At 42.3% G+C, this 25,700-nt stretch overlaps 1 protein-coding gene across 3 annotated transcripts in view; it reads left to right on the top strand.

Annotated features, from left to right (window-relative positions):
- The window catches only part of LOC126162762 (ankyrin repeat domain-containing protein 65-like), a 231,555-nt gene extending 206,451 nt beyond the window's left edge, over positions 1 to 25,104 (top strand). For 2 of the 3 annotated variants that reach the window (XM_049919450.1, XM_049919451.1), the window contains exons 3-5: positions 2,336 to 2,843; positions 16,216 to 16,332; positions 24,533 to 25,104. In XM_049919450.1, the coding sequence (XP_049775407.1) occupies positions 2,336 to 2,843; positions 16,216 to 16,332; positions 24,533 to 25,019 (1,112 nt within the window). In that variant the 3' untranslated portion in view covers positions 25,020 to 25,104. The remainder of the gene's footprint in view (positions 1 to 2,335; positions 2,844 to 16,215; positions 16,333 to 24,532) is intronic. The other variant, XM_049919449.1, reaches the window with a different exon arrangement.
- The last annotated feature ends 596 nt before the right edge of the window (positions 25,105 to 25,700 follow it).

Genomic DNA, 25,700 nt, shown 5'->3' with positions numbered 1-25,700 from the left:
CTACTAGAAATTAGTTACGTGACATAATGGATTGAATGCAACTTTGTGACTCTTGTCAATAACGAGAGACATTCGTTAAAAAACGTAAGCCCATCGAACTGCCTATTGGCACTGTGAAGCACATAACTGCAGAAACTAATTAAGGAAACGTTCTGCACCTATTCGGCGGCTTCTTGTGCAAAGGAAACGTTAAGAAACAAAAAGGAAATTCTAGAAGTGACTTTATTATAGTTTGCCAGCTATTACCCCAACAGCACCAAGATTTTACCATAACACTCATAACAAACGAGCAGGTACTTTATTCCTAACCTAAAACGATGGAAAAACCCAAATTTATTAACTGTTGTTGAGTTATATTATACTTATTAAAGAGGTGCAGATGTGTAACAAGGTTCCTGAACCAAAATATCTTTTAGCACTCTCTTGGGAATATCAACACACTTTCAGTAATTTGTACTACCGATTATATGATCACCAAAAATAAAAATTTAATCGATCATTTTCTTCAATGATGTTGACCTTTACTCTAACATATTTTAAACATATGTAGAGGTCGTGAACCTGGAAGTAGAGAACACAACATTCATTCATTCTTGTGTTAATTTTAATTGAAAAATTCCAAACACGTATGGAATCTGGTAAAACATTTCATTAATACAATAAATATGTTTGTCAGAACACTAAAATATAAACGCAGTGCTATTTTCATAAGACGAATGTAAATTCCCCTTCCGCTAGGTTGTTATTGTCAGCGTTAAAAGGTGGCGTCAATTTGGCACACAAAGGATATCATTGTCATTATTGAAAGTGATTCGTGATGTATAACTTTAACCAATAAGATTCAATAAACACTGAAGCAAAAAAAAAAAAAAAATGGTATAGGCACACGTATTCCAATACGGAGATATATAAACAGGCAGAATACGTCGCTGAGTTCGGCGCAATGCCTATATACGTCAACAAGTGTCTGGCGCAGTTGTTAGATCGGATACTGCTGCTACAATGCCAGGTTATATAGATTTAAGTGAGTCTGAATGTGGTGCTAAGGTCTGGGCACGAGCCATCGGACACAGCGTCTTCGAGGTAGTCATGAAGTGGGGATTTCTCCGTACCAGCATATCACGAGTGTAAAGTGAATGCCAGGAATCCGTTAAAATATTGTATCTCCACATCATTGCGGCCGGATAAAGATATCGCATGAACGGGACTAACGACGACTGAAGAGAATCTTTCCACGTGACAGAAGTGCAACCCCTCCGCAAATTGATGAGGATTTCAATTCCGGGCCATCAGCAAGTGTCAGCGTGCAACATCACCGATATGGGCTTTCGCAGCTGAAGTACGACTCGTGTGATCTTGAGAACTGTACGACAGAAAGCTTTAGGTTTCGCCTGGGCCCGTCAAAACTGACATTGGACTGTTTATGACTGGAAACTTGTTACCTCGTCGAACGAGTACCGTTTCAAATTGTTTCGAACGGATAGAGGTATACGTGTATGGAGATAACCACATGAATCCATGGAACCGGCATGTCAGCAGGGGACTGTTCAAGCTGGTAGAGGCTCTGTAATGGTGTGGGGCGTTTGTAGTTGGAGTCAAATGGGACCCCTGATACGCCTAGATACGAATCTTGCAGGTGACACGTACGTAAGCGTCCTGTCTCATCATCTCCATCCATTCACGTGCATTGTGTGTTCCGATGGGCTTCGGCCATTCCAGTAGGACAATGCGACACCCAATCCGTCCAGAATTGCTACAGAGTGGCTCCAGGAACACTCTTCTGAGTTTAAACAATTTCCCGTGCCACCAAATTCCCCAGACATGAACATTATTGGGCATAACTGTGGGGCCTTGCAACGTGCTATTCAGAAAAGATCTCCACCCCCACGTACTATCACGGATTTATGGACAGTCCTGTAGGATTGCCGGCTGGGGTGGCCGAGCGGTTCTAGACGCTACAGTCTGCACCGCGCGACCACTACGGTCGCAGGTTGGAATCCTGCACCGGGCATGGATGTGTGTGATGTACTTAGGTTAGTTAGGTTTAAGTAGTTCTTAGGGTACTGATGACCTCAGAAGTTAAGTCCCATAGTGCTCAGAGCCATTTGAACCTGCAGGACTCGTGGTGTCAACTCTCTCCAACACTACTTCAGACTTTAGTCGACCCCATGCCAAGTTGTGTTGCAGCACCTCTCCGTGCTTGCGAGGTCCCTACACGATATTAGGCAGATGTACGTATTCCTCCGGCTCTTCAGTGTAGATCTGCCTGTGGCTTTCACAAGTACAGGGAGTGCCGCGTAAGGGCAGAGGACGTATCAATGGCTGCTTGTTTCAGAACCGTTCGTGGTGGAGTCACTGCAGGAAGTGAGGGAGTGGGCGGCGGTGCCGGGCGCTGCGGACGGCGCCGTGGTGTCGCGGCTGTCGGCAAGCGCGCGCCTGCTGGTGGGCGGCGCCGGGGCCTCCGCGCTCCGCCCCGGCGCGCCGGACCTCGGCAGGCCGCGGGTCAGCCTCCTGGACGTGGACGGCCGGGAGCTGCGCAGACTGCTGGCCGCCCACCGCACTCTGCAGGCCCCCCGCGTGCCCAGTGCGGCTCCCCAGTACGACTCGTCGGCAGATTGCGCCCTGCAGGCGGCCCCGCAACTCTCTGTGGAGACTGCGGCCGCCGCGGCCGTCCTTGCTGTCAGGTACTCCTGTACTGACCTCAGGGACGCTGCCCTCGCCTTCATCAAGGCTCGAATCTTTGACGTGATGGCCTCGCAGGGCTGGGCCGACGCAATGCGCACTCACACAGAAGACCTCATCAAAGTGAGTCAACTGTTGTCTGAGCCACCCGCAGAAAACAGGTAAGCACAACACCAGCATCTCTGCGGCCCAGTTCTACGTGGGTGCGTATTTCCAAGACTACTGCACTTGCCACTGAGTGTAGGCAACACCGACTCAAAGGAAGGCCTCGGTGCTTGTTGGTGACGTCACGTCAGCTAGGCACGGCGAACGCCAGGCCTGTTGCAGGCAGAAACGCCTGGGCATGTTTATCACTATAAATCTCTTATTTTTGGAAAAAAGGTTTGGAATTGTTTTGGAGTCTGCTGATTTCTTTAAAGATTTTCTTACTATCATAAAGCTAGAAATGAAGATCATAATTCTGTATTACTGAATCCTGACGAAACAAACGTAGATCAATATGAGAAGATGCTTTGCCCCATTGCCAGCTTCGGAAATCTTACATTCCAGTAACTATATTTATTTGATCCATTTTGTTATTGAAACTTACCCCAACCCCCTTACAATGAACTCGTTTCTTTTATTTATTTACTTATTTATTTATTTTCGTTTGACGTCGTCACTGGAAATGTGAACTAATTTACATGTGTAAATGTCCGACTGTTGCCAGTCATTAGATTACAGTCGTTGAAAACGAAATTCTAAACAGGAAACAAAATAGCTTCATACATCGAAAATACTGCTAAGCTTAAACTGTTTTAAACATGCACATTAGAAAGTATCTCTCTTTTGCCTCTTCTTATGTCCCCCACCCCCTCCCCCAACGCGTACAATCGCAAGACATTTCATTAACATTCAGTGCTCCTCACCCCATAGTCAACCAAGATACCTAAAGAAGAGCGCCAATACGTTCACAGTTTCTTGTAAAAGCAACCCAGTACAAACGTAACTTCCTCTGATTTACAAATAAGGTAAAGAAGCACGAATTCCGTTGCTGCTGGACCATGAAGTTGTTTTTGTATATCAGGTGGAAATTTAAGTTCAGGAGTACACTATTTGTTAAGAAGTGTAATGAATTGCACAATTAATTGATTGCAGAAATCTCTCAGAACAACGTGTGTTGGTCAACTACCGCCAATAGTTTCACATTTTCCTGTGTCGGAGAGGGAGACACCACCATTATGAGTATGCCTGCAACAGACCTGACGTTCACCGTGCCTAGCTGACGTGACATCACGGACAAGCGCCGAGGCCTTCCTTAGAGTCGTTGTTGGTCTAGGGGACTGATGACCTCAGACGTTAAGTCCCATAGTGCTCAGAGCCATTTGAAGCATAACAGCTTCATTGAAACTAGCAATTTAACTGTATTTATTAGCAGATACTAGATAACAAAAATCTTGGAAAGCCCCTGTTTTTCATAAGCTCATAAATTGTTTCGTCTGTATTTATCATCAGTAGTTCTCTTAAATTGCATACGTGCCACAAGCTGTTATTTAGTTTCTGGCACCATGCCTCCGAGCAAAAGTTGTGGGCGCATTCCAGCTGTGGACCCAGTGATGTGATGTCGAGGACACATACAGAGCAGATACAGTAACATGCATGCTTTGCAGGCAGGTCACACGGATGTGCAGGATTTGTTATGTCTGCCGGTGAACTCAGATCACTGTAAGCAAATTATTTTTTGAGATCATTTCCCGTGGAGTACAGTGATCTCCCAAAAAAATACTTTAAAATGAGTACATACAGTCTCGACCGAAAAAAAACGTTTACGAGGCGTGTTTTTTAAGTAAGTACCGTTTTGAAATCAAAGAAAGACGTGCCATGATATCTCAATAATTTTATTTTTACATGAAAGCCTGTACCTTAATCTACGCACTGACGCCATTACAGTCTGATTCTTCCTTGTTTACGTTGTGTACTGACTGTTTAAGATGCCTCCGATAATCGTGAGTACCGCCGACTGTGAAGTACGGGCTGTTATAAGATTTCTTAGTGCTAAAGGCCTAAAAGCGATCAATATTCATTGTGAAATCTGTGCAGTTTTCGGAGAAAACATTATGAGTGATGGAATGGTAAGAAAGTAGGTGATAACATTTAAAGATGACCGCACAAATGTGCATCATGAACAACGGATTGGGCGTCCTTCGGTCGTTAATGAAAGTTGGGTGCAGGAAGTGGACAATAGGATGGGAGAAAACAGACGCTTTACGATTTCCTCCTTGCCGAATGACTTTCCTATTGTTTCTCGTAGTGTTTTGTATGGAATTGTGACCGAGCACTTGAATTACCGAAAATTGTGCGCACGTTGGGTACCGAAAATGTTGACGGATGTGCACAAAACCAAACGTTTAGACAGAGCATTGACTTTTATTGAGCGGATCCACAACTACGGTGATGATTTCTTAAGCCAAATTGTTACGGGCGATGAATCATGGGTGGCCTACGTCACACCCGAATCAAAGCAACAGTTCATGGAAGTTGAGCAAGGGCATCGTTTTGCTGCAAGACAATGCCCGTCCGCATGTGGCGTATCAGACCAAAGATCTCATCACATATTTTCTATGGGAAACTCTAGATTATCCTCCGTACAGCCCCGATCTTGCGCCCGGTGACTACTACCTGTTCCTGCACTTTAAGAAACACCTGGGCGATCTGCGTCTTCCAGACGATGACGAAGTCAAAACAGTGGTGATGCTGTGGTTAACACAGGCGGCAGACTTCCACGAGGAGGGTATTCAAAAACTGGTACAACGTTATGGCAAGTGCCCCAATATTGACGGAAATTATGTAGAAAAGTAGATTAAGGTACAGGATTTCATGTAAAAATGAAATTATTGAGATATCTTAGCACGTCTTTTTTTAATTTCAAAGCGGTACTTACTTAAAAAACACGCCTCGTATTCTGTGGTAATCGGTTTCGGTCAATTTCTGATCATCTTCAGACTCTCACACCATGATGGTAGGTGGCAGTGGTGGTCAATGGAGAGGGTGTTACGTCTCCACCAACAGAAATTTTTTTTAAAGTAAACACAGTGGTGGACCTTCGTGGAGTTATAACAAACACAGTGGTGGACCTTCGTGGAGTTATAACACCCGCTGCATTCACCACACCACCTGCCATCATAGTATGAGTACCTGAAGAAGGTCAAAAACTGACCGAAACCGGATACCTCAAAATAAATATTTTTTTTCATCGAGTCGAGACGGTTTACGTTCATTTTTAAATCACTGTGAAGTTGTTTATGCGAAAGTAGCCTATGTTGTTGTTTGCTGTCTGTGCTGCTGCCGACAGTGACTTGCCTGTAAATGGAATCGCGCTGCGTAAAGCGAAGATGAAGATGAGGAGCAAGTTTGTCCCATTTAAAACTAGCCATTTTTTTTATGTTGCCATGCTGTGAATCCTGATCTGCTCATAAATTACATGTAGTAACGCCGATGATTACTGTAGTTGGATGTGTTGCAAATTTCTCTTTTACTTTCTAGGTACATTTGTCTTATATGCCCACAATTTCCGTAAGAAAACACGTTGATTCTCGCCAACCACTAATGAATTGGGGATAACTTCTAAGAAGTGCACTATGTTTCAAATAGGAGATTGTTGTTCTCAACTGAAGCCTGTATAGATGACACCTATAAAAGAAAGTGGCGTGAGTACACATGCAGGCTTCACAACAACACGGCAGCCTGGGTCAGTTCCACGTGACGCTGAGCCTCTGTTTCACATTTCCCTGCCCATTCTGTTCAGTTGCGCCTCAGTATGTGCGCCACCCTATGGTATACCACCTGCTACAACACACACAGGGAGGGGGTTTCACTGGGCCAACCGTCACACTTGCTTCTTTCAGGAGCTACCGTCCAGTCTCTACCCGTCTGTCTTCTTTGACGTTCTCTGTGGTGTTACTAAACGCCATCCAGTGGGTTCTGCAGTGGTTACTTACTCCAGGACCTTCCCGTTATATCTGTTTGAGTTACTAATCCATCAATAGACAATTGAAGTAGTAGATGAGTTTTGCTGTCTGACCAGAAAAGCAACGGATGATGGACAAAGTGGAAAGGACATAAAATTTAGACTGGTAATGGCAAGAAAAGGTTATGAAGAAGAGAAATTTGTTAATACGAATTAAGACTTAAGTGATAGGAAGTCTTTTCTAAAGGTATGTCTTTGGGGTATAGCAAAGTATGAAAGTGAAAGTGAAATTTAAAATTGAAAACCGGATGATTTACAGTTTAGGTAAAAGAGAACAGGGGCTTTTGAAATGTGATGCAAGAACGTTGAACATTAGGTGGGTCCAGCAGAGGTACTGAACAGTATTGGGGAGACAGGAAATTTGTGGCGCAGCTTGACCAAAAGAAGGAATCGATTGACAGGACATATTCTGAGACCTCAATGGATCACCAGTTTAGTACTGGAGGGAAGTGTGGGTGTAAAAAATCGTCGAGGGAGACCAAGAGATAAATACAGTAAAAATTCAGAAAAATGTAGGCTGCGGTAGTTACTAGGAGATGATTAGAGCTGCATCGAACGAGTCTTCAGGCTGAAGACCACGACAATAACAACAACAACCACAACAACAACAACCACACCCGACCCCTCCCCCCCCCCCCCCCCCACATACACACACACAGACAAAAAACATACGTAACAGATGCTCCCTTCAGTGATTATCTCTCAGTTTACATACATTATCCTGTACCTTCTGGTCACTGACAGAAGTCACAGTAGTTAACCTCTTTCTCTGTACAGTCAAGTATCCTTGAGTCTGAACTGTACCCATTCTCTTATGTAACCTCTTTCTCATTAATTAAATTCATACTGACGCCTTCATTCCCTAGGAAATCGTCTAATCACGGTCTGATGATTACAGTTACACTGAACACAACTATGAAAAGGAATTTAATTCATTGGAGTAACAACCTACGATCAGTTTTCAGGCGTAAATGTGTGTATAAATATTGTCTCTGCTTACTATAATGATTTTCCTCTCTCACTCATTCCGATTTGCAGTCATATGATATTCAATATACATCACATCAGTGAAGTGTTCGACGACCATTATGATTCAAATATACTTATACGTCAATGTTTCAGTTTATGAGCCGTAAGTTTGATGGTTTCTAAAAGTTTTACTAGAACTGTTTCATAATATCACAAAATCTTTGTATCTTTTTAATGTTTGTATATTTACTTATTACTCATCAATTATTAAGGTTTCAAATAGTTCTGCTATATGGAATATGTAATACTAAAAAGTCCGTGACGCCCGTTGAATGCCTAAGTACCATTTATCAGGACAGAGTTCATCTAGCAAGTTTTGGAAGCATTTCTGCATTACTAGAGTTTTCGCAGTCGCCGTGATCTAAAAGAGAATTGTGATGGAACGCTGCAGCCCTCTTCTGCTCCACGCCGCTGATGCTGCTAGATTCCGTCGTTCTCTGAAACGTTCCGTACTTATACAGCTTCGCTATGGGCAGACGTCACTACGTGTTACGTGCAGTCGTGCACGCCCATGATATTCGAATGCTGGAGTCAGCAGGGGGAAAGTTACTGATAAAATTATAACAGATCCAGTGAGAGGAGACCTATTCCGCTCGAACTGGACCGTGCGCAGACTCGACCACGCATTCATTCATCAAGGGAGATGACTGTCTATGCACGTACATGTGAACACTTAACCATTCCAATAAAGTTCGTTTGGAACGAAAAATAACTCATCTATTCACAAACTTTTATTTATGTAATGTTCTTTTGCCTTTAATAACATTTAATTACTCTTAAACGGACTTTTATAAGCCGTAGCACTTAACTAAACTCTTGTCTTTAAAGCAATAACACAGTGGCAGGAAAATTTCCATGTACCCTTCGACGTTTATTATCGCCATCAGCTGGAGAGCGAAGCTACAATCTCGGTTACTCCTCTTCTCCTCATCCCAATAACGTATCAGAATACTCTGCGTTGGAGGGAGCCGCTTTATTGCAGTTGATAATGTCTGCAGCTACCCTAATATCGAGATATTTGTCCACGTGCTCAGCATTTAATTTGTTTACCTACAGTTCTTACAATAAATAAATAATATTTTACGACAATTGCACTCCTCATTGTCAACATACAGATGTATTGTTACGCCTTGCTCCTCTGAATTTCATCCCCACTCAATTGAAATCCTGCTATTCCCCTGTTATCAGCTGTGCCTCCCACAGCCTCATCCCTGACATACGAGCTACGTACACAATCTGCTGTTATAGTGCTACATTAAATAAAAAAAAGGTAATCGCCATTCCCAGTTCTGTGTGATTCTTACTGTTATGCGTACAAACAATGTTGTCCAACAAGATCTCATATCTGTCCTGCTTAGTTACTGACACGTGTACAGGTATGTACAGTCGACAGAACAAAACTTTTGGCACAGCCAATGACTAAGTCTTACATCAGTCATTCACGGAGTGTACAGCCACGTCACGAATTTTCTCAATTTTTTCGCCCCATTGCTGCCTATATTAGGCTACAGCAGCTACATATTATCACACCAGGCAGACGTAGTATAAGCAACATTAGAAATTAATACGAATTAAACGTTATCCACGGAAGGATAGGATGTCAACAGCGGTCGCGAAGTGTGTAGTGGTTTGACTAGCAGCACTACAGTAGATGCAGTTCGTAAGAAGTTGTGTGAGTCGTCCACAGTCAAAGTCCCAGCTGGTCACTCGTGCGGTTGCTCCACATGGCCATTACGTGCTCGTTGTGGCAGATGCCAACTGCCTTTCTGTGGTTGCTTCTTTTGTTTGGATGAGTAAAACATTCATGCGTATAATTTTTGGTGTTTAAAAGGATTATTATTGTAAGAGCTAGCAAGAACTGTGTCACAGAACTCACAAAATACCAAACAGAATACTGCGAAATTATTTTAGCGGGATTTGCTTTATAGGATTGAGATAATATTATTATTTAGAGGGGTAAGTATTTTTAGATTAGTCACACGCGCAGTAAAATTTTATCTTCTACAAAGATACCATTTCAAACATCACAGAGAGTAACTAAATGAGTAATTATTAAGTTTTTGGCATGAGTGAAACTGGTAATGATATACTTTTCTTTCACGTTACCCATTGAAATGTAAGTGCCCGGCTCAACAGCATTACTTTTCCACTTTACTCAGGAGCACTAGCACTATCAGTTTCGAAAACAGTCTGGTCCAAATTAAGTTATCGAAGACAATGTTCTTTAACATTTATAAAATTATTTGCGGAAGTTGCAGGCAGAACGAAAAAGCAGATGCAGCAGGGACTATCATTAACGTGATATCGAGTAACAGAAAATAGATGTTTAGTAATGAGCACAAAATTTTTGATCTCAGAGTAAAATTATAAACACGCTGGGAAAAATAGTTTCAACTGTTCAGCGCTACAGGTCTGAATAAGGCATTCACACTGTGTGAGAAAATATTTATTAATATTTCATTGGACGTGTACAGTGATCCAAAAGAGATAAGCAGATACGAAATTCGACGACCTCCCAATTGACAAGAAAAGCATAGAATGTGGTTTTCAAACGAAAACTACGTTTCGTTTCTCTCTAAGTTAGAAGCAAAATATAACTCAATAATTTGTAAGGTCTGCAGGTGTGAATTTAGAGGTGTCAGACGCTGGAATGCAGTCACAGAATATAGTTCGAGAAAAGGTCTGATTATGTTCTAACCTGACATTGTTTTTAATTTAACAAAAGAATACTATCATTATCAAAAATTATTTTGAATTTTAATGGAAGGTGCCTGTTACGGGAGACATCGCTAGTGAGATGCAGCTGTATCCTGACTAAAGTAGGAGCTCACCTTTGTTGGGGAGTATCAGAACTTCGGTCCTCATACCGCCAGAAGCGCAGACCATTAGAAGCTGGGCTTTATCAGGAATTATTGATTTTAAGAGTGTATAACGAACTGTAGTTCAAGCCACGCAGAATAACTACGAGTCTAGATTCCTAGCGCAGGATGGCTTTTTCCGAATATGCGACCCCACAGATATCTTAATACGCTGCAGTATCGCCTATTGGGACACACTATCTCGTATTTTGATACCTTCAGTTAGCCACCCTAGAAGCAGGATTCGGACACATACGTTTACCAACGAGTTTGACAATTTTGTAAACTTTGCGAAGCCATCTGGTGACGATCCCGCTGCACTTATACATGAAGGGCATCGTAAACTGAAGCGCCGGAGAAATTGGTATAGGTATGCGTATTCAAATACAGAGAAAAATAAATAGGCAGAATACGGCGTTGCTGTCGGCAACGCCTTTATAGGACGATAAGTGTCTGGCGCAGTTGTTAGGTCGGTTACTGGTGCTACAATGGCAGGTTATATAGATTTAACTGAATTTGAACGTTTTGTTATAGTCGGCGCACGAGAGATGGGACATAGCATCTCCCAGATAGCGAAGAAGTGGGAGTTTTCCTGTACGACCATTTCCCGAGCGTGCTGTGAACATCAGGAATTCGGTAAAACATCAAATCTCCAACATCACTGCGGCCGGAAAAAGATCTTGCAACTAACAACGACTGAAGAGAATCGTTCAATGTGACAGAAGTGCAGCCCTTCCCCAAATTCCTACAGATTTCAGTACTGAGCCATCAACAAATGTCAGCGTGCCAACCATTCAACGAAACATCATCCATATGGGCTTTCGGAGCCGAAGACCCACTCCTGTACCTTGATGGCTGCACGACACAAAGCTTTATGCCTGCCCTGAGCCCGTCAACAGTAACATTTGACTGTTGATGATTGGAAACATGTTGCCTGGTCGGACGAGTCTCGTTTCAAATTGTATCGAGCGGAGGGACATGTACCGATATGGAGACAACCCCATGAATTCATGGACCCAGCACGTCGGCAGGGGACTGTTCAAGCTGGTGGAGTCTCTGTAAGGGTGTGGGGCGTGTGCAGTTGGAGTGATGAGGGACCCGTGAAACATCTAGGTAACACCTTGGCAGGTGATACGTACGTAAGCATCCTGTCTGATCATCTGCATCCATTCATGTCCATTGTGCGTTCCGACGGACTTGGGCAATTCCAGAAGAACAATGCGACACACCACACGTCCAGAATTTGACAGAGTTTCTCCAGGAATACTCTTTTGAGTTCAAACACAATGCGATGGCCACCAAACTCCCCCGACATGAACATTATTGAGCATATCTGGGATACCTTGCAATGTGCTGTTCAGAAGAGATCTCCACCCCTCGTACTATTGCAGTTTTATGTACGGTTTAATGGACATCCCTCCAGGATTCATGGTGTCAGTTCCCTCCAGCACTACTTTAGACATTACTCGAGTCCATCCAGGTTGCGTTGCGGCACACTGCGTTCTCGGAATGTCCTACACGATATTACGCAGACGTAACAGTTTTTGGGCACTTCAGTGAATTTCATTTGTGTGGTAAACGAAGCAAGCGAAAACCGTGTCCACATAATTCTTTTATCACCCCATTTCACGATAAAATGTAACCTTCCGTAGTTGGAAGCTCCAACGGTAGGTACGTAATGGGGCCCCTTAGAAACATGGTTGTCAAGGAGGGGAAGGAAGCCAGTGTGTACTCCGAGTGCATACCGGGGGAAGTCATTCCGGATGTGGAATGGCTGCTTCCGGATTGCATGAAGAGTACAGGGAGCAGCCAAATGCAGGTGGTGGCTCATGTCGGTAACAATGACGTATATCGCTTTGGATCGGAAGAGATTCTCTCTTGTTTTGGGCGGCTAGTGGGAATGGTAAAGACTGCCAGTTTGTTTGCGAGATTATGGCGGAGCTCACGACCTACAGCATCGTCGAAAGAACCGACTGTGGTCCTTTGGTGCAGAGCCGAGTGGAGGGTGTGAATAAGAGTCTCAGGCGGTTCTGTGACCGTGTAGGCTGCAGATTGCTTGACTTGCGCCATCGGGTAGAGTGTTTCCGGGTTCCGCTTAATAGGTCTGGAGTGCACTACACACAGGAAGCGCCTACACGGGTAGTGGGGGCTGTGTGGAAGAGAGTGGGCGGTTTCTTAGGTTAGAGGACCTCAGGGAAGCACAGAAAGGGCGTCCATCTAAAAGGGGGCAGGTAAAACACAGCAAGTTAGTTGTAGAAACGATCGGTATTGTAGTTGTAAATTGTCGTACTTCTGTTGGTAAAGAATCACGACACCAAGGACTAATAGAAAGCACTGAAGCTCGAAAGGTATAGGTACAGAAAGCTGGGTAAAGCCGGAAATAAGTTCAGCCGAAATTTTTTCTAACTATCTAAGAGTGTTCAGAAAGGATAGATGAAATACAATTGGTATTTATTGCTGTCAGAAGTAGTTTGCCTTGTAGTGAAATTGAGGTAGATAATTCCTGCGAAATAGTATGGGAGAGGTTATACTTGGCAATAGTACTAAACTATTAATTGGGTCGTTTTACCGATCTCCCGACTTAGAAGATGTAGTTGCTAAACAGTTCAAAGAAAACTTGAGTCTTGTTTCAATTAGGTATCCCACTCGTACAATTATAGTCGATGGTAACCTTAATCTACCCTCGATTTGCTGGAAAAATTTTTTAAGTTTAAAGCCGGAGGCAGGCATGAAACATCATCCGAAACTGTACTGAATGCTTTCTCAGAAACTTATTTTGAACAATTAGTTCATGTGCCCAATCGAAGCGTAAATAATTGCAAAAGCATATTTGACCTCTTAGCAATAAATAATCACGGACAAATAGTATCGTGACGAATACAGGGGTTAGCGACCACAAGGCAGTAGCTGCTATGCTGAATACCGTAACTCCTACAACCATAAGAAAGAAACGCAAAGAATATCTATTTAAAACACTTATTGAAATGCTCTTAACGCCTTTTTAAGAGACAGTCAGTACTCCTTCCGAACTGATCAAGTAAACGTAGAAAAGTTAGGGAATGGTTTCAAAGAAATAGTACCTACAGCAATTGAGAGATATACAGGGTGTTACAAAAAGGTACGGCCAAACTTTCAGGAAAAATTCCTCACACACAAAGAAAGAAAATATGTTATGTGGACATGTGTCCGGAAACGCTTACTTTCCACGTTAGAGCTCATTTTATTACTTCTCTTCAAATCACATTAATCATGGAATAGAACACACAGCAACAAAACGTACCAGCGTGACTTCAAACACATCATTACAGGAAATGTTCAAAATGTCCTCCGTTAGCGAGGATACACGCATCCACCCTCCGTAGCATGGAATCCATGATGCGCTGATGCAGCCCTGGATAATGGCGTATTGTATCACAGCCGTCCACAATACGAGCACGAAGAGTCTCTACATTTGGTACCGGGGTTGCGTAGACAAGAGCTTTCAAATGCCCCCGTAAATGAAAGTCAAGAGGGTTGAGGTCAGGAGAGCGTGGAGGCCATGGAATTGGTCCGTCTCTACCAATCCATCGGTCACCGAATCTGTTGTTGAGAAGCGTACGAACACTTCGACTGAAATGTGCAGGAGCTCTATCGTGCATCAACCACATGTTGTGTCAAACTTGTAAAGGCACATGTTCTAGCAGCACAGGTAGAGTATCCCGTATGAAATCATGACAACGTGCTCCATTGAGCGTAAGTGGAAGAACATGGGGCCCAATCAATACTTCACCAACAATGCCTGCCCAAACGTTCACAGAAAATCTGTATTGATGACGTGTTAGCAAAATTGCGTGCGGATTCTCGTCAGCCCACACATGTTGATTGTGAAAATTTACAATTTGATCACGTTGGAATTAAGTCTCATCCGTAAAGAGAACATTTGCACTGAAATGAAGATTGACACATTGTTGGATGAACCATTCGCAGAAGTGTACCCGTGGAGGCCAATCAGCTGCTGATAGTGCCTGCACACGCTGTACATGGTACTGAAACAACTGGTTCTCCCGTAGCACTCCCCATAAAGTTACGTGGTCAACGTTACCTTGTACAGCAGCAACTTCTCTGACGCTGACATTAGGGTTATCGTCAGCTGCAGAGCTCAACTTGCACCAGTTTTCTCCTCCGATAGCAAAAAAATTGCGCTGGCAGCCACCTGCATAGGAAGAAATGATCATCACAATAAAATAAGAGAAATGAGGGCTCGCACTGATATATTAAGTGCTCGTTTTCCCTGCGCACCATTGAGATTGTAATGGTGGAGAGACAGCTTGAAGGAGGTTCATTGAACTCTCTGGCAGGCACTTCATTATGAATAGCACAGTAATCACGTAGATGTAGATCTAGATGTGTATCGCCCTCACTCCATCTCCACACCCTGCATCTCCTTTCACAACGCAACTTTAAGCACCTACTTCTACAGGATGATGTGCTTCATCCTGATATCTACTCCTCCTACCAACCGTAACCCCACCTTCCCCCTCTCACTCCTCATGGCTCTCTCTTCCTTCCTCTTCCCTTCTCCTGAGCAGTTTTTTCCTCCCTCCCCCACCCCCCTCCCTCGCCAGTGCACCATTTCTTGGTCTCTAAACTCCCTCCCAACTTCCCTCTCCCTCTCCCACCCTGTCATGTCCTGCCCCTTGGTGCGCTCTCTGACCTCCTTTTCTTTTATACTAGCTCCTCTGACCCCCTCCACCACTGTCCCTTCCGCGCCTCTCTTTTCCCCTCCTCTCAGGCCTCCCCTATAGAGGTATGTCCCTCCTGAAAGCTTTTATTCTCTGTCATGTGTGCTCCATCTACTATAGTGATTTTAAAGTGTCTTCACTCTGGAGTGCTTTAATAATGTGGCCAACTTTTAGCCTGTATGTGTGACTTTAGTGTAGTTTATGTGTTACATTAATCGCCAACTATGTTTTTTATCTTTATGTCGATCTTTTTAAATGTCCCACAGGGCATGTCTCCATGTAAATGTATATTTTAATCCCTACTGTTTCCCCTTTTTATGTTCTTATGTCCCTCCTTTTGGTGCTTTTTATGTGTCCTGTTTTCATCTTTTTATTAAGTGTATCACTTGGTTGAAGAGTGGTGGATTGTGCCACAGCCAGCCCAGTCTCTCGGCTCACTCTGAAGGTGGCTGAATGATGTACAGCCAAAATATTAGAAGCATAAGCTAAACTTATTTAGCTGCACACTCGAAATTTAATGGAGCTGTAGTTTCATATGCTCAGCTACTGGTTTGGGCGAGAGGATGGAACCAAGGAGAAGCAGTGCATAAACCGATTAGGTCGATGGTAAGTCACTTGTGTCAGAAGCCGCTCTACTGTCATCAGCAGTGTGTGCTGCATCGTTTGTGCACGGGCAGTACTCTGGGTAGAAAGTAACCTTTGGCCTCCACCAGACCTCACCCTCCTTGCACATCAAAAATGTTAAAATGTGTATGAATTTCTAAGAGACCAATCTTCTGAGGTCGTCAGTCCCTAGACTTACACACTACTTAAATAACTTATGCTAAGGACAACACACACACACCCATGCCTTAGGGAGGACTCAAGCCTCCAACGGGAGTGGCCGTCCTCGCACATCACGTGATGCCTCTCTGTGCAGCACGCCAGCCTCCGCAGAGGGAAGCACCGCTCATTGGCCCAGCGACCACGACCAGACGCCCCTCCCAGGTGACGATGGCGCCGCCCTAGCCGACGCCGACGACGTCTCTCCGTTTCGGTGAGTTCAGTCGCTACACGCGTTCACATACGTAGTATGACTAAAGGGACCGCTATCCATGTGTTACGAAACATCTATGCAGTACAGAAAGAAATTCTTCTTATAACATTATTGTGTCCACCCCTGGTAACTGACTGGTCAGCGCGACGGAATGTTATTTCTAACAGCTCGGGTTGGATTCCTGGCTCGGTTGGAGATTTTCTCTGCTCAGGGACTGAGTGTTGCGTTGTTCTTATCATCAATCCCCATCGACATGTAATTAATTATTGTAATTAATGTCACAATTATTGTCATTATTATTATTACTATATGACTATTAGTGGCTGTAGCTGTAGTTCTATGAGTAATGCTAGTATTACCTTTTTTAGTTGATGGTATAATTAACTCACACTTCACAAATTCAAATCATTTCAGTACTAGTTGTCAGATTAAATTAGATATTTCTTAGGTGGCTATGGTGTAATAGATACTGTATGAGAGAAACCCTGGCCTGATGTAAAAGAATGCCTTACAGCCTTAATCATGACAGGTTTAATTAATTAATTAATGAGTCAAATGTCAGTTTATTGAATCTTTTGATAAAGCAGATGTTATCGTTGTCAGAATTTTTTGTACTTTTATAGATTTGAGACTTTATAGTCGGTAAGGAGCGAAGTGTTTCTCTGCATCCTTCTCTCGGTTCACAGGGTAAACTGTATTCAGTTTCATCACCAACGAGTCTCTCAGTGGTGTTATATGAGAAAGATCCTATATACCTGAGTTCTTCCCCAAAGATAGTGAATATACTGCTGTGTTGGATGCAATTTCTGTTTTCAGTCATAGTTTTCTGCGTGCAATATCAATTCAAAAGGAAATGCATCTTTCAGACTGTTTTCATGCCGCATTACTCAAGGAAATCTCGATTTTATATGAATATATAATTGTAAATGAAAATATGTGATAGTTGTCGAAACCAAATGGCATATTAATATTGAGCAGATAAAGGCAAACTAATAACATTCAGCAGCTGAATAATGACTTGACCCTTTCTAGAGTGTGCATTTAAGTATGTCTATTTAGTATACATTTTTCTATAAATGACCTTTATGGACCTTATCGTATGTAGTTAACATTGCAAATTTGTAATACATGGGGCTCTAATGTGGATTTCTCGCTTGTTAGCAGCAGTCGCCGTAACTATTGTCACTTATTTTTCCATCTTTGTTTTCTCAACGCTAGTATCAGCTTTTATCCCAGCATATGTGAGAATACAATCACTGGAGATACATAATGTGTAGAGGGTGGTAATTTTGTGCAGTACGATAGATGTATATGAAATCTTCTGGTGGTAGGTAGAGTATGGAAATAATTCGTGGAGACAGCAGACACAGTGGGAGCAGAAGCCAGCTCTGCAGGTGCGCTGCAGTTAAGGCTTCCACTCTCTATAACTGAGAAATCCGGGCAGTCATGCTGACTTTAAACTGTGTACCACATACCGAAAACGAAATTAGCAGAATCTCAGAAGAGAATGGCACATAAAACAAATTAGAGGACTGGATTCAGAAACAAGGCACGGAAATATATGAACTTAACAGCACAAAAGCACCAGTACAAAGTGTCACCAAAACTTTCGTGAAGGAACCACAGTAGGTTATCAAAATCGAGATAAGTCGAAAATCGGACGAGGACATGAAAGATTTAGACCAGAGGAAAACAAAACTAACCAGGACAACACTTGGAAAAGGAAGTGAAAAACTAGTTGTTAAAGAGAATAAGAAATCAAGGGCATAGAGTAGTACAATTGCTGAGAAAGAATAACTTGCATGGTCCTAATAACAATTATTTTGTTCAAGGAGATAAATTGAAGACTTCCATCATTGATGGGCGATAGGCAGTTGCAGGGACGAACAAAATACCTTACATACAGAAATCACAGGTCATGAGAGGCTACAAAGAACTGCTTTAAACATAAACCGCACGCAGTCTTAGTTAAAATCACAACCACTCAAAGACCACAGCTACACAGCAGATATATTTTCTTACGAGTACAAACCAAAGAAAACTAAATACAGTATGTATTGTACGTGACACGGTGGAAAAGCAATTTTACTTAGAGGTTGAGGGAGCTGTAAGACATCCACAGATTTAGAAGGTGGAAGGTTCTTAGTGGTATGGCTGCAGGATCTGTTGTACTGAATATTTTTAACACCCTCTGAAAAGGAAAATAGAATAAGCAGAAACAGTTCCTTCACAGAACATATTGTTAATTTGTCTGCCCAGGCACACTCGTTTGAGGACCGTTGTAATTGTGTGATTCGAAACGAGGTCTAGAAGTCAAGCATTAATTTTATGTACCTGCATCTCACTATACTAACACCTTATAAAACAGCCACTCCGTTGGGATTCCCCCCCCCCCCCCTAGGTGGTGGATAAGGGAAAGCCACCCAGATGTGTGTGGTCATGTGGTAATCAAATACCCAAGGCAGACCAAATACTAAGACAGGCCTAAGCCCATTAATTTCTGTTCTGGCATCCAGTAGCTAGCGGTGACATTCCGTTCACCAAGTTTGTGATGATATGACAAATATGTCTTGGTCTCAAAAATGATGTCTTTAATAACTGTGATTTCCAACAGATATCACCACAACCACTTTCAATTTGAAACAAATGTGGTAGATAAACAGGAAAAATATCCTCTATCCTTGGCCACAGTGAATGTGCTGTACTTCTGGGAGAACTGGAATGACATCAGAGGGTGCAGAGTCAGAGATTCTCGAAGCGTCTTCACAAACTCTATAGTGACACATTCAACGAAAATACGTTTTCGAACTTGGTAAAATTTAGCAGCTTACGGGTGAACCAGAAAAATTTCCCATCATATTCCTCACAAAACAAGAGACAACTTTCACAACAAAAACCATTCAACATCGAAAACAATAGGAAATACATAGCAAAACCCGCTGTTAGGAAGGGAGTACCGGCAATATTGCAGTACACAAATCAGTGACAGGGAAAACATTACATTCCAGTTTAATATGAGACAAGATCTTCACAATTGTCTTCAGATATGGAAACAAAAGTTGCACAGTCATCAATGTATGTGTAATGACAAAATATTGCAAGAAAAAGAAACTACAAGACTTGAAAGACTTTATTCAGACATAGAAGAAACAACAAACAACATAGCAGAAACGCATTTTTCAGTTATATTAGGGGACGTTAACACACAACAAGATAATGGTAACAAGTAAAAGCAAATCTTAAGCCCATACACAGTGCACTAATGCACAATCAAGAAAGGGGATCATCTCACACATTAGTGTCAAAATACTTTTATATTACTACAACGGAATCAAGGTCCAAGACGATATCCCCCAACCTGAAAACGCTCTAAACATGTGGGGAGAATTCCAAATAGATTAAGTAGCCATGACAAACCAAACTGCAAGACAAATTTTTAACTCTGGAACATGAAAGGATTTTTAGATTTTGATCATCAATTGCTATGAGTAAAGACTGTGCTAGTACCAGCAAGTTAACACAGAACAAAATTATAATACCGGAAACAGAACAGCTGAAGATAACCAAAAAACCAAGAAAGTGTTGTATAAATTAAAGAAAATACAACAGAAAGTAGAACAGACCTTGAGAGGATAGTTCAAAAGGTATTGCATTAATTCACTGAAGACAAAGTTCCAGGAAATGCAAATATAGTTGGTGGAACACAACTTGTTATCAGGCCACTGAATGATGAATGCCACCATAGAAGAAGTGTAGTAAAAACAGAACCACAGAAACATGCTAAGATTTCCATATTGTCCAGAAACCAATAACGAAAGATATTCGAAGACTGAAATGTGCATACAGCAGAAGTAGACTAAGTAAATTGGAGAAGGATTTTAAAGAAAAACATAAAAAACACCTACAAATTTTTCAGGAAAAATATTAAAGGTTATCAGTCTCCAAATACGTGCCTCAAAAGAATAGACCAATCATAACAGGTCCTACAGCTCTCTATTGGTGCGATCAGACTTCGTTTCTTTGTTAGTTAGGTCAGGGTTCTACGACTTGAGATGGGAAGATTAAAGACATTCATGATTCACAAGGAAGGAACTCCTTTCAAATATCTCTCCAAGTGAATTGTTAAAAAAGAAGGTTAAGCTGACTTCGTTCTAAGAATAAAATCTCGATTCTAGTAGTGGTCTACAAGTCGTTTATTATACCCACCAAAATCAGTGCCTGGAACGCCATACATCAAACTGTCTGACGCACCGTCTTCTGCCACAACTAACTTGAGTAGAAGGAGAGGATGTCCTTGGTTCGCAGCTCAGGCACACTGCTACAGGCTGACGTTACTGCCTGCTCCGGTGACCACACGAATGCAAAACGCTAGATCCTGCTACTGTAGGTGACTTCTGGAGGAGCTTAAGCTGCAGATTTAGAGTAAGGAGTTCAGCTCCAACAGACAAGAAGACTGAGGCACGGCAGTGTGCGTATTATTGTCCTAACAGAGTACAGACATCCGGTAACTCGGCAATTCAGAACACCCGTCGACTTGAGCAGAGGACTTCTTGCACTAGAAGCTACTGATGAGGCAGGTAGTTCCTAATTAAAGAGCAGGTTACAGAAAGTGCACAGTAATAATGACAGAACGTGGTAGGATAAAGGTCTTGCAACATCACTGAACCTAATCAGTTCGCATCTGCTTGCCTTTACATCGGCAGCAGTCTATGCCATTCAGCTTGGTTGCACCAAACCAAATTGCCAAGATCCACAGCTGAGGATCTGACTCGATTTTGTAAGATTGTTTTGAATCTTTATCTGTGACCTTGACCATTTTCAGTGCTCTGTGTGATCTAAAATAAGTTGCTACATCACTAGTAATCTTAAATCCGACTGTTGGTCCGTGAGAAGCGGTGCAAACTAGAGGAGGGCAAAGGTGCAACACCTTCAATAGGGCCATGCCTAGGACAGCACTGTGGGGCTCAAAGAGACAGCCATGCTGTTATCCGTTGTAAAGGCGTACAGAATTCGATTTTTATGCGTCATCATTACACAGAAAAGATCAACAAGCGTTTGACAGTTATAAGAACAGTAAGGTCCATTTTGAGGGTATGAAGTGTATGATGTTCAGATGAATCAGCTGCTTTTTTGGAGAAGCAGAAAGTTGGTTTTTGATCGATTGATGGCTGATGGATTTATCAGTCTTAATATTACATTTCGGATAATAGTGAAATAAGCTTGTTCTTAATGACCTTATTTTATAAACAACAAGGAACAGTTAAGGTAAAAGACTTGGGTGACTGACGGCGCACGTCCACGAAATTCCTTGGTGGACATTGTTGTGCATGCGACGCTCATTGTTGTTGAAACCGCTGGTGCGATCAATTTATTTGCAAGTGTTTTGTACTTCAGTAGTGAAGTATAGAGGAGAAATTTAAGAAAGACCTAGGTAAGTCAAGGAAATTTTTCACCATCCCTTTTTAATAGTATTCACTATTAGATATGGGATTAGTCGTTAGATCCTGCAGTAGAAACGTGGTAGATTATAAGGGTCTAGTAACGGCTTCTTTCTTTGGTGAAAATAGCGGCAAGGCATCTGTCTCTATGAAAACGGACAGTTGACACACCCTTACTGTGAGACAGATGCAGCAATCCTTGCAATGCTAACAGGAGTGCATACGATTTAGTTTTACAGGAAAATGCCGAGAAAATGCATTACGACAACAGACAGGGAAAAATGGGCTGCAGAAGTTTTGACCGAGGCCATGATACCATTCAAAAAGTAAGGTAATACAAAATGGAAAGCAGCTCGACTGAAAAATATTCCAAAATGAACATTAAGGAGAAGATCTGCTACAAGCTATTTCAAGAAAACAGGGTATGGACCATATTCATACGTGGATGAATATGCAGAAAGGAAATTAGTTACCCATGTAAAGAAATTGCAAGCATGTGGATTTGCTCCCAAACCATCAGACCTCAAGCAAATGGCTTTCAATTTAGCTGATCAGATTCGATTGAAAAATAAATTCAATCACGAAAAGGAAATTACAGGGAAGGATTGGCTTCTTTCGCTTTTAGAACGCAATACAGACTTAAGCATCAGAAATGCGTGAGGACTTTCTGTTGCCAGAGCGATTGGAATGAATAGAGATGAAGCCAATCGTTACTTCGATCTAGTGAAAGAAACGTTGACAGAAAATGGGCTTTTGGATAAAACAGGTAGTATCTACAACGTAGACAAAAATTGGTCTACAGTTAAACAATGAGCATGAGAAGACTGTGGACGCAAAAGGCGGCAGAGATGTCCATGTTATTACTTCTGCTTCGGGTGGAGAGGCGTGCTGCAATGCTGAAGGAAATTTCTTATCACATCACTGCTTTTACAAAGGGACAAATAAAAAACTAGAGGCTGAAGATAACATGTCTACAGGATCAGTTGTTGTTATGAGAGGAGGAACCGCTTATCTCAACACTGATATTTTCATGGATTGTTTCAAAAACGATTTCCTTCCTAGGAAGCCACCTGGCCCTGTTCTGTTTCTGCTAGAGGGTTATGCCTCTCATACGAATCCTGTCCCCTTCTGGGTTCTAGCTGTTGGAAACTAAGTGTCGATAGTTCGTTTGCCTAGCCATATGACACACTTCTTATAGCCACTAGACTTATCGTTTTTCAACCCGCTAAAATCATACTTTAAAGAGACTTGACATACATGGATTGCCAATAATTGCATGCAAAGACTTAGAAGCCAGCGGTTTGGAGAGTTACTCTTCAAAGCATAGACTCTTTCTGCGTCTGTTCAGACTGGCATATCCAGATTTAGAGCTACTGAAACAATACGGCTTAAGAGAGCAGCAATTTCTAAGCATGACATTTGTTTCAGACATTAATAATACGGAGACAGAATTCCCAACTACAAAATCTGTCTCTATTGATTTCACTCCAAATCAGCCATCAACGCTAACGTCTGAAACAAATTTGTTAAGAGGACACCCTTTTACTTGCAAACATTTCATAAATTCGTACTGTTCGATCAGCTGCCCATGGAAAGTGCTGTTCCAATAAAAATTTAATGACTCCTCGTGGAGAAACTCGATGAATTTGCAGGAACAGATTTCACCTGTTCCTACACTACCTCAGAGAAATAAATCCAAAAGAAAACAGTCAGCAATGAATCTAACATGCGACGACTTCATGGCGATGTTAAGATGGAAAAATCACTGAAGGAAAGAAGAAAGGAAAAGCCTGTCCATAAAAAATGTAGCAGTTAAAAAAAATCAAATCCTCAAACTCAGAGGAAAAAGAACATCAAAGAAGCGCTAGTTTGAAGACACAGTTTCAGAAGGAGATGATGATGGTATTTCCCTACTCAATATTTCCTCAGATGATTTAAATGTTGAAGAAATCGAATGTGTAGAGTGCCTTGAACTTAATCAAGAAACGTCGTCTACCTCTCGTTAGATTCAATGTGTGGGATGGCTTCATGAATCAGCCACCCTCTATGGGAACATGCGTTGCTTGTGTGGATGATTTAGAAATAATTTTTAAATGCAAAAATCAAATTGAATGTCATTTTCAGTGTCTTTTCTAATTTTCCATCTGTTGCTCCCTTCAGCAGCATCTTGCTTGGCATTTAATATATTTTTTTGAAGTTTACAAGCCATTGTACATCATAAAAATGTTCCTTTGCTGTAATGCTTTTGTGTAATACGATGATTTCTGTAACAATGTGCAATGTTCAAACCACCAAAGTTGCCTAAATTTATCGCAATGTAAGTGTTTCATATCGATTAAAATTAATTTGAAGAGATGTGTGGAGTCTGTCCTGCCTTTATCTTAACACCGGAGGACCTGCAACACTCATGTTGTAGTACCAAAATGTAAGTCTTATCTATTTGAGTCATTGCAGCGAGTTTGCTACATTTCTCAGTATGTACATGATCAGCACGTGGTCTCTAGTGTCTTCGAGAAAACAAAGACTGGCTTAGAGCAGCATTTAGAACAGCAATCGAGACAAGTTCCTGAAGCGTGTATTTACTCTGTGTGCCTTCAGACAAATTACGGCTACAGGAATTTAGGTACACAGTGTGTGTGTGCGTGTGCGTGTGTGTGTGTGTGTGTGTGTGTGTGTGTGTGTGTAAGAGTGATTGGGTGTGTGTGTGTGTGTGTGTGGGTCGGTGTCTGTAGTAAAGAGTGAGATTTATCTGTTTTGTGCAGGAGCCTTTCAGAACATGATAAATACATGAAGCTGATTGAAGCAGCCAAGCACGGGCGAGTGGAAGAGCTGAGGGCTCTACTGGTGGCAGGGGCAGACATAGACGGAAAGGACATCTACGGGAGGACTGCACTGCACACTGCGGCATGGAACAGGCACGTCGAAGCGGTGAGGACTCTTCTCGATGCTGGAGCAGACGTGAGCGCTAGGGACAACGAGGACTACACGCCTCTGCACATGGCTGCCTTAGGCGGCAGCGCGGCTGTGGTGCGGTTGCTGGCGGAGTCCTCAGCCGATCCCAACGCCAGGGATGCGTGGGGGTGGACGCCACTGCACTTGGCGGCACGCGAAGGCCAGCCAGAGGCGGCGCAAGCACTGCTCGACATCGGAGCCGACAGCGGGGCCAGGGAAAACACCGGGCTAACCCCACTGGACATCGCCAGGTCCAGGAACCAACAGGAGGTGGCAGAAGTACTAACACGAGATTAGCAGTCTAACAAAAGTTTGTGGAACCAAAAGGCATCCGACACAGGAGTTTTCGCTACTTTTAAAATAAAGAATACAAAAAAGTTAACCCTCTACTCATTCTTTGTAACCATACTGTGCCCATATTTATGTAGTACTTGTAACTAGTGGTGTGACGTCATAAGCGCGTGACTGCGTGACTGCGTGTGAGATCGCTCTCTAAGTTTTTATATACTTTTAGGTTTCAGACACATACTTTAACGGTTTTTGTGATAATATTTACTATATAGGTGGCTTATTAGTGGTTTCATCATTCACCTCTGCCTTTCTTGTGTTGTGGCCTGATATTTGTCAGTGTTTCGTATCGAGCAACTTAACCTCTTACCTGTGTTTACAGTCCGCGATGTCCAGGTGCAGCTGTAGCGGCGCATCGAAAGCTAAGTACTAATTAATTGTTTGTGTATAGTGGTTTATTTATGAACTTTATTAGTCTTCAACCGGTGTTCCTGGTGTTTTCTGGTGAAATAATTTCAGAAGAGCGTTTTGGAACTGTTTTCAGTTTCGTTACTGTGTCATTAGACGTTTGATTTTCTTTCTGTCTTAGTCTTTTGTTATTTTCTCATTTGTTGTTGATTAATACCGTTAATAATAGTAGTTAATTCCCTTGTAGAGTAAGTTTTTGATTATTGTAGTCAGTTTTTTTAA

This window comes from Schistocerca cancellata, chromosome 2 (genome assembly GCF_023864275.1).
Source record: "Schistocerca cancellata isolate TAMUIC-IGC-003103 chromosome 2, iqSchCanc2.1, whole genome shotgun sequence".
In the NCBI taxonomy this organism is placed as follows: Eukaryota; Metazoa; Arthropoda; class Insecta; order Orthoptera; family Acrididae; genus Schistocerca; species Schistocerca cancellata.
Note: the sequence above shows the minus strand (reverse complement) of the source record. Positions and strands in the feature narration are given on the sequence as shown.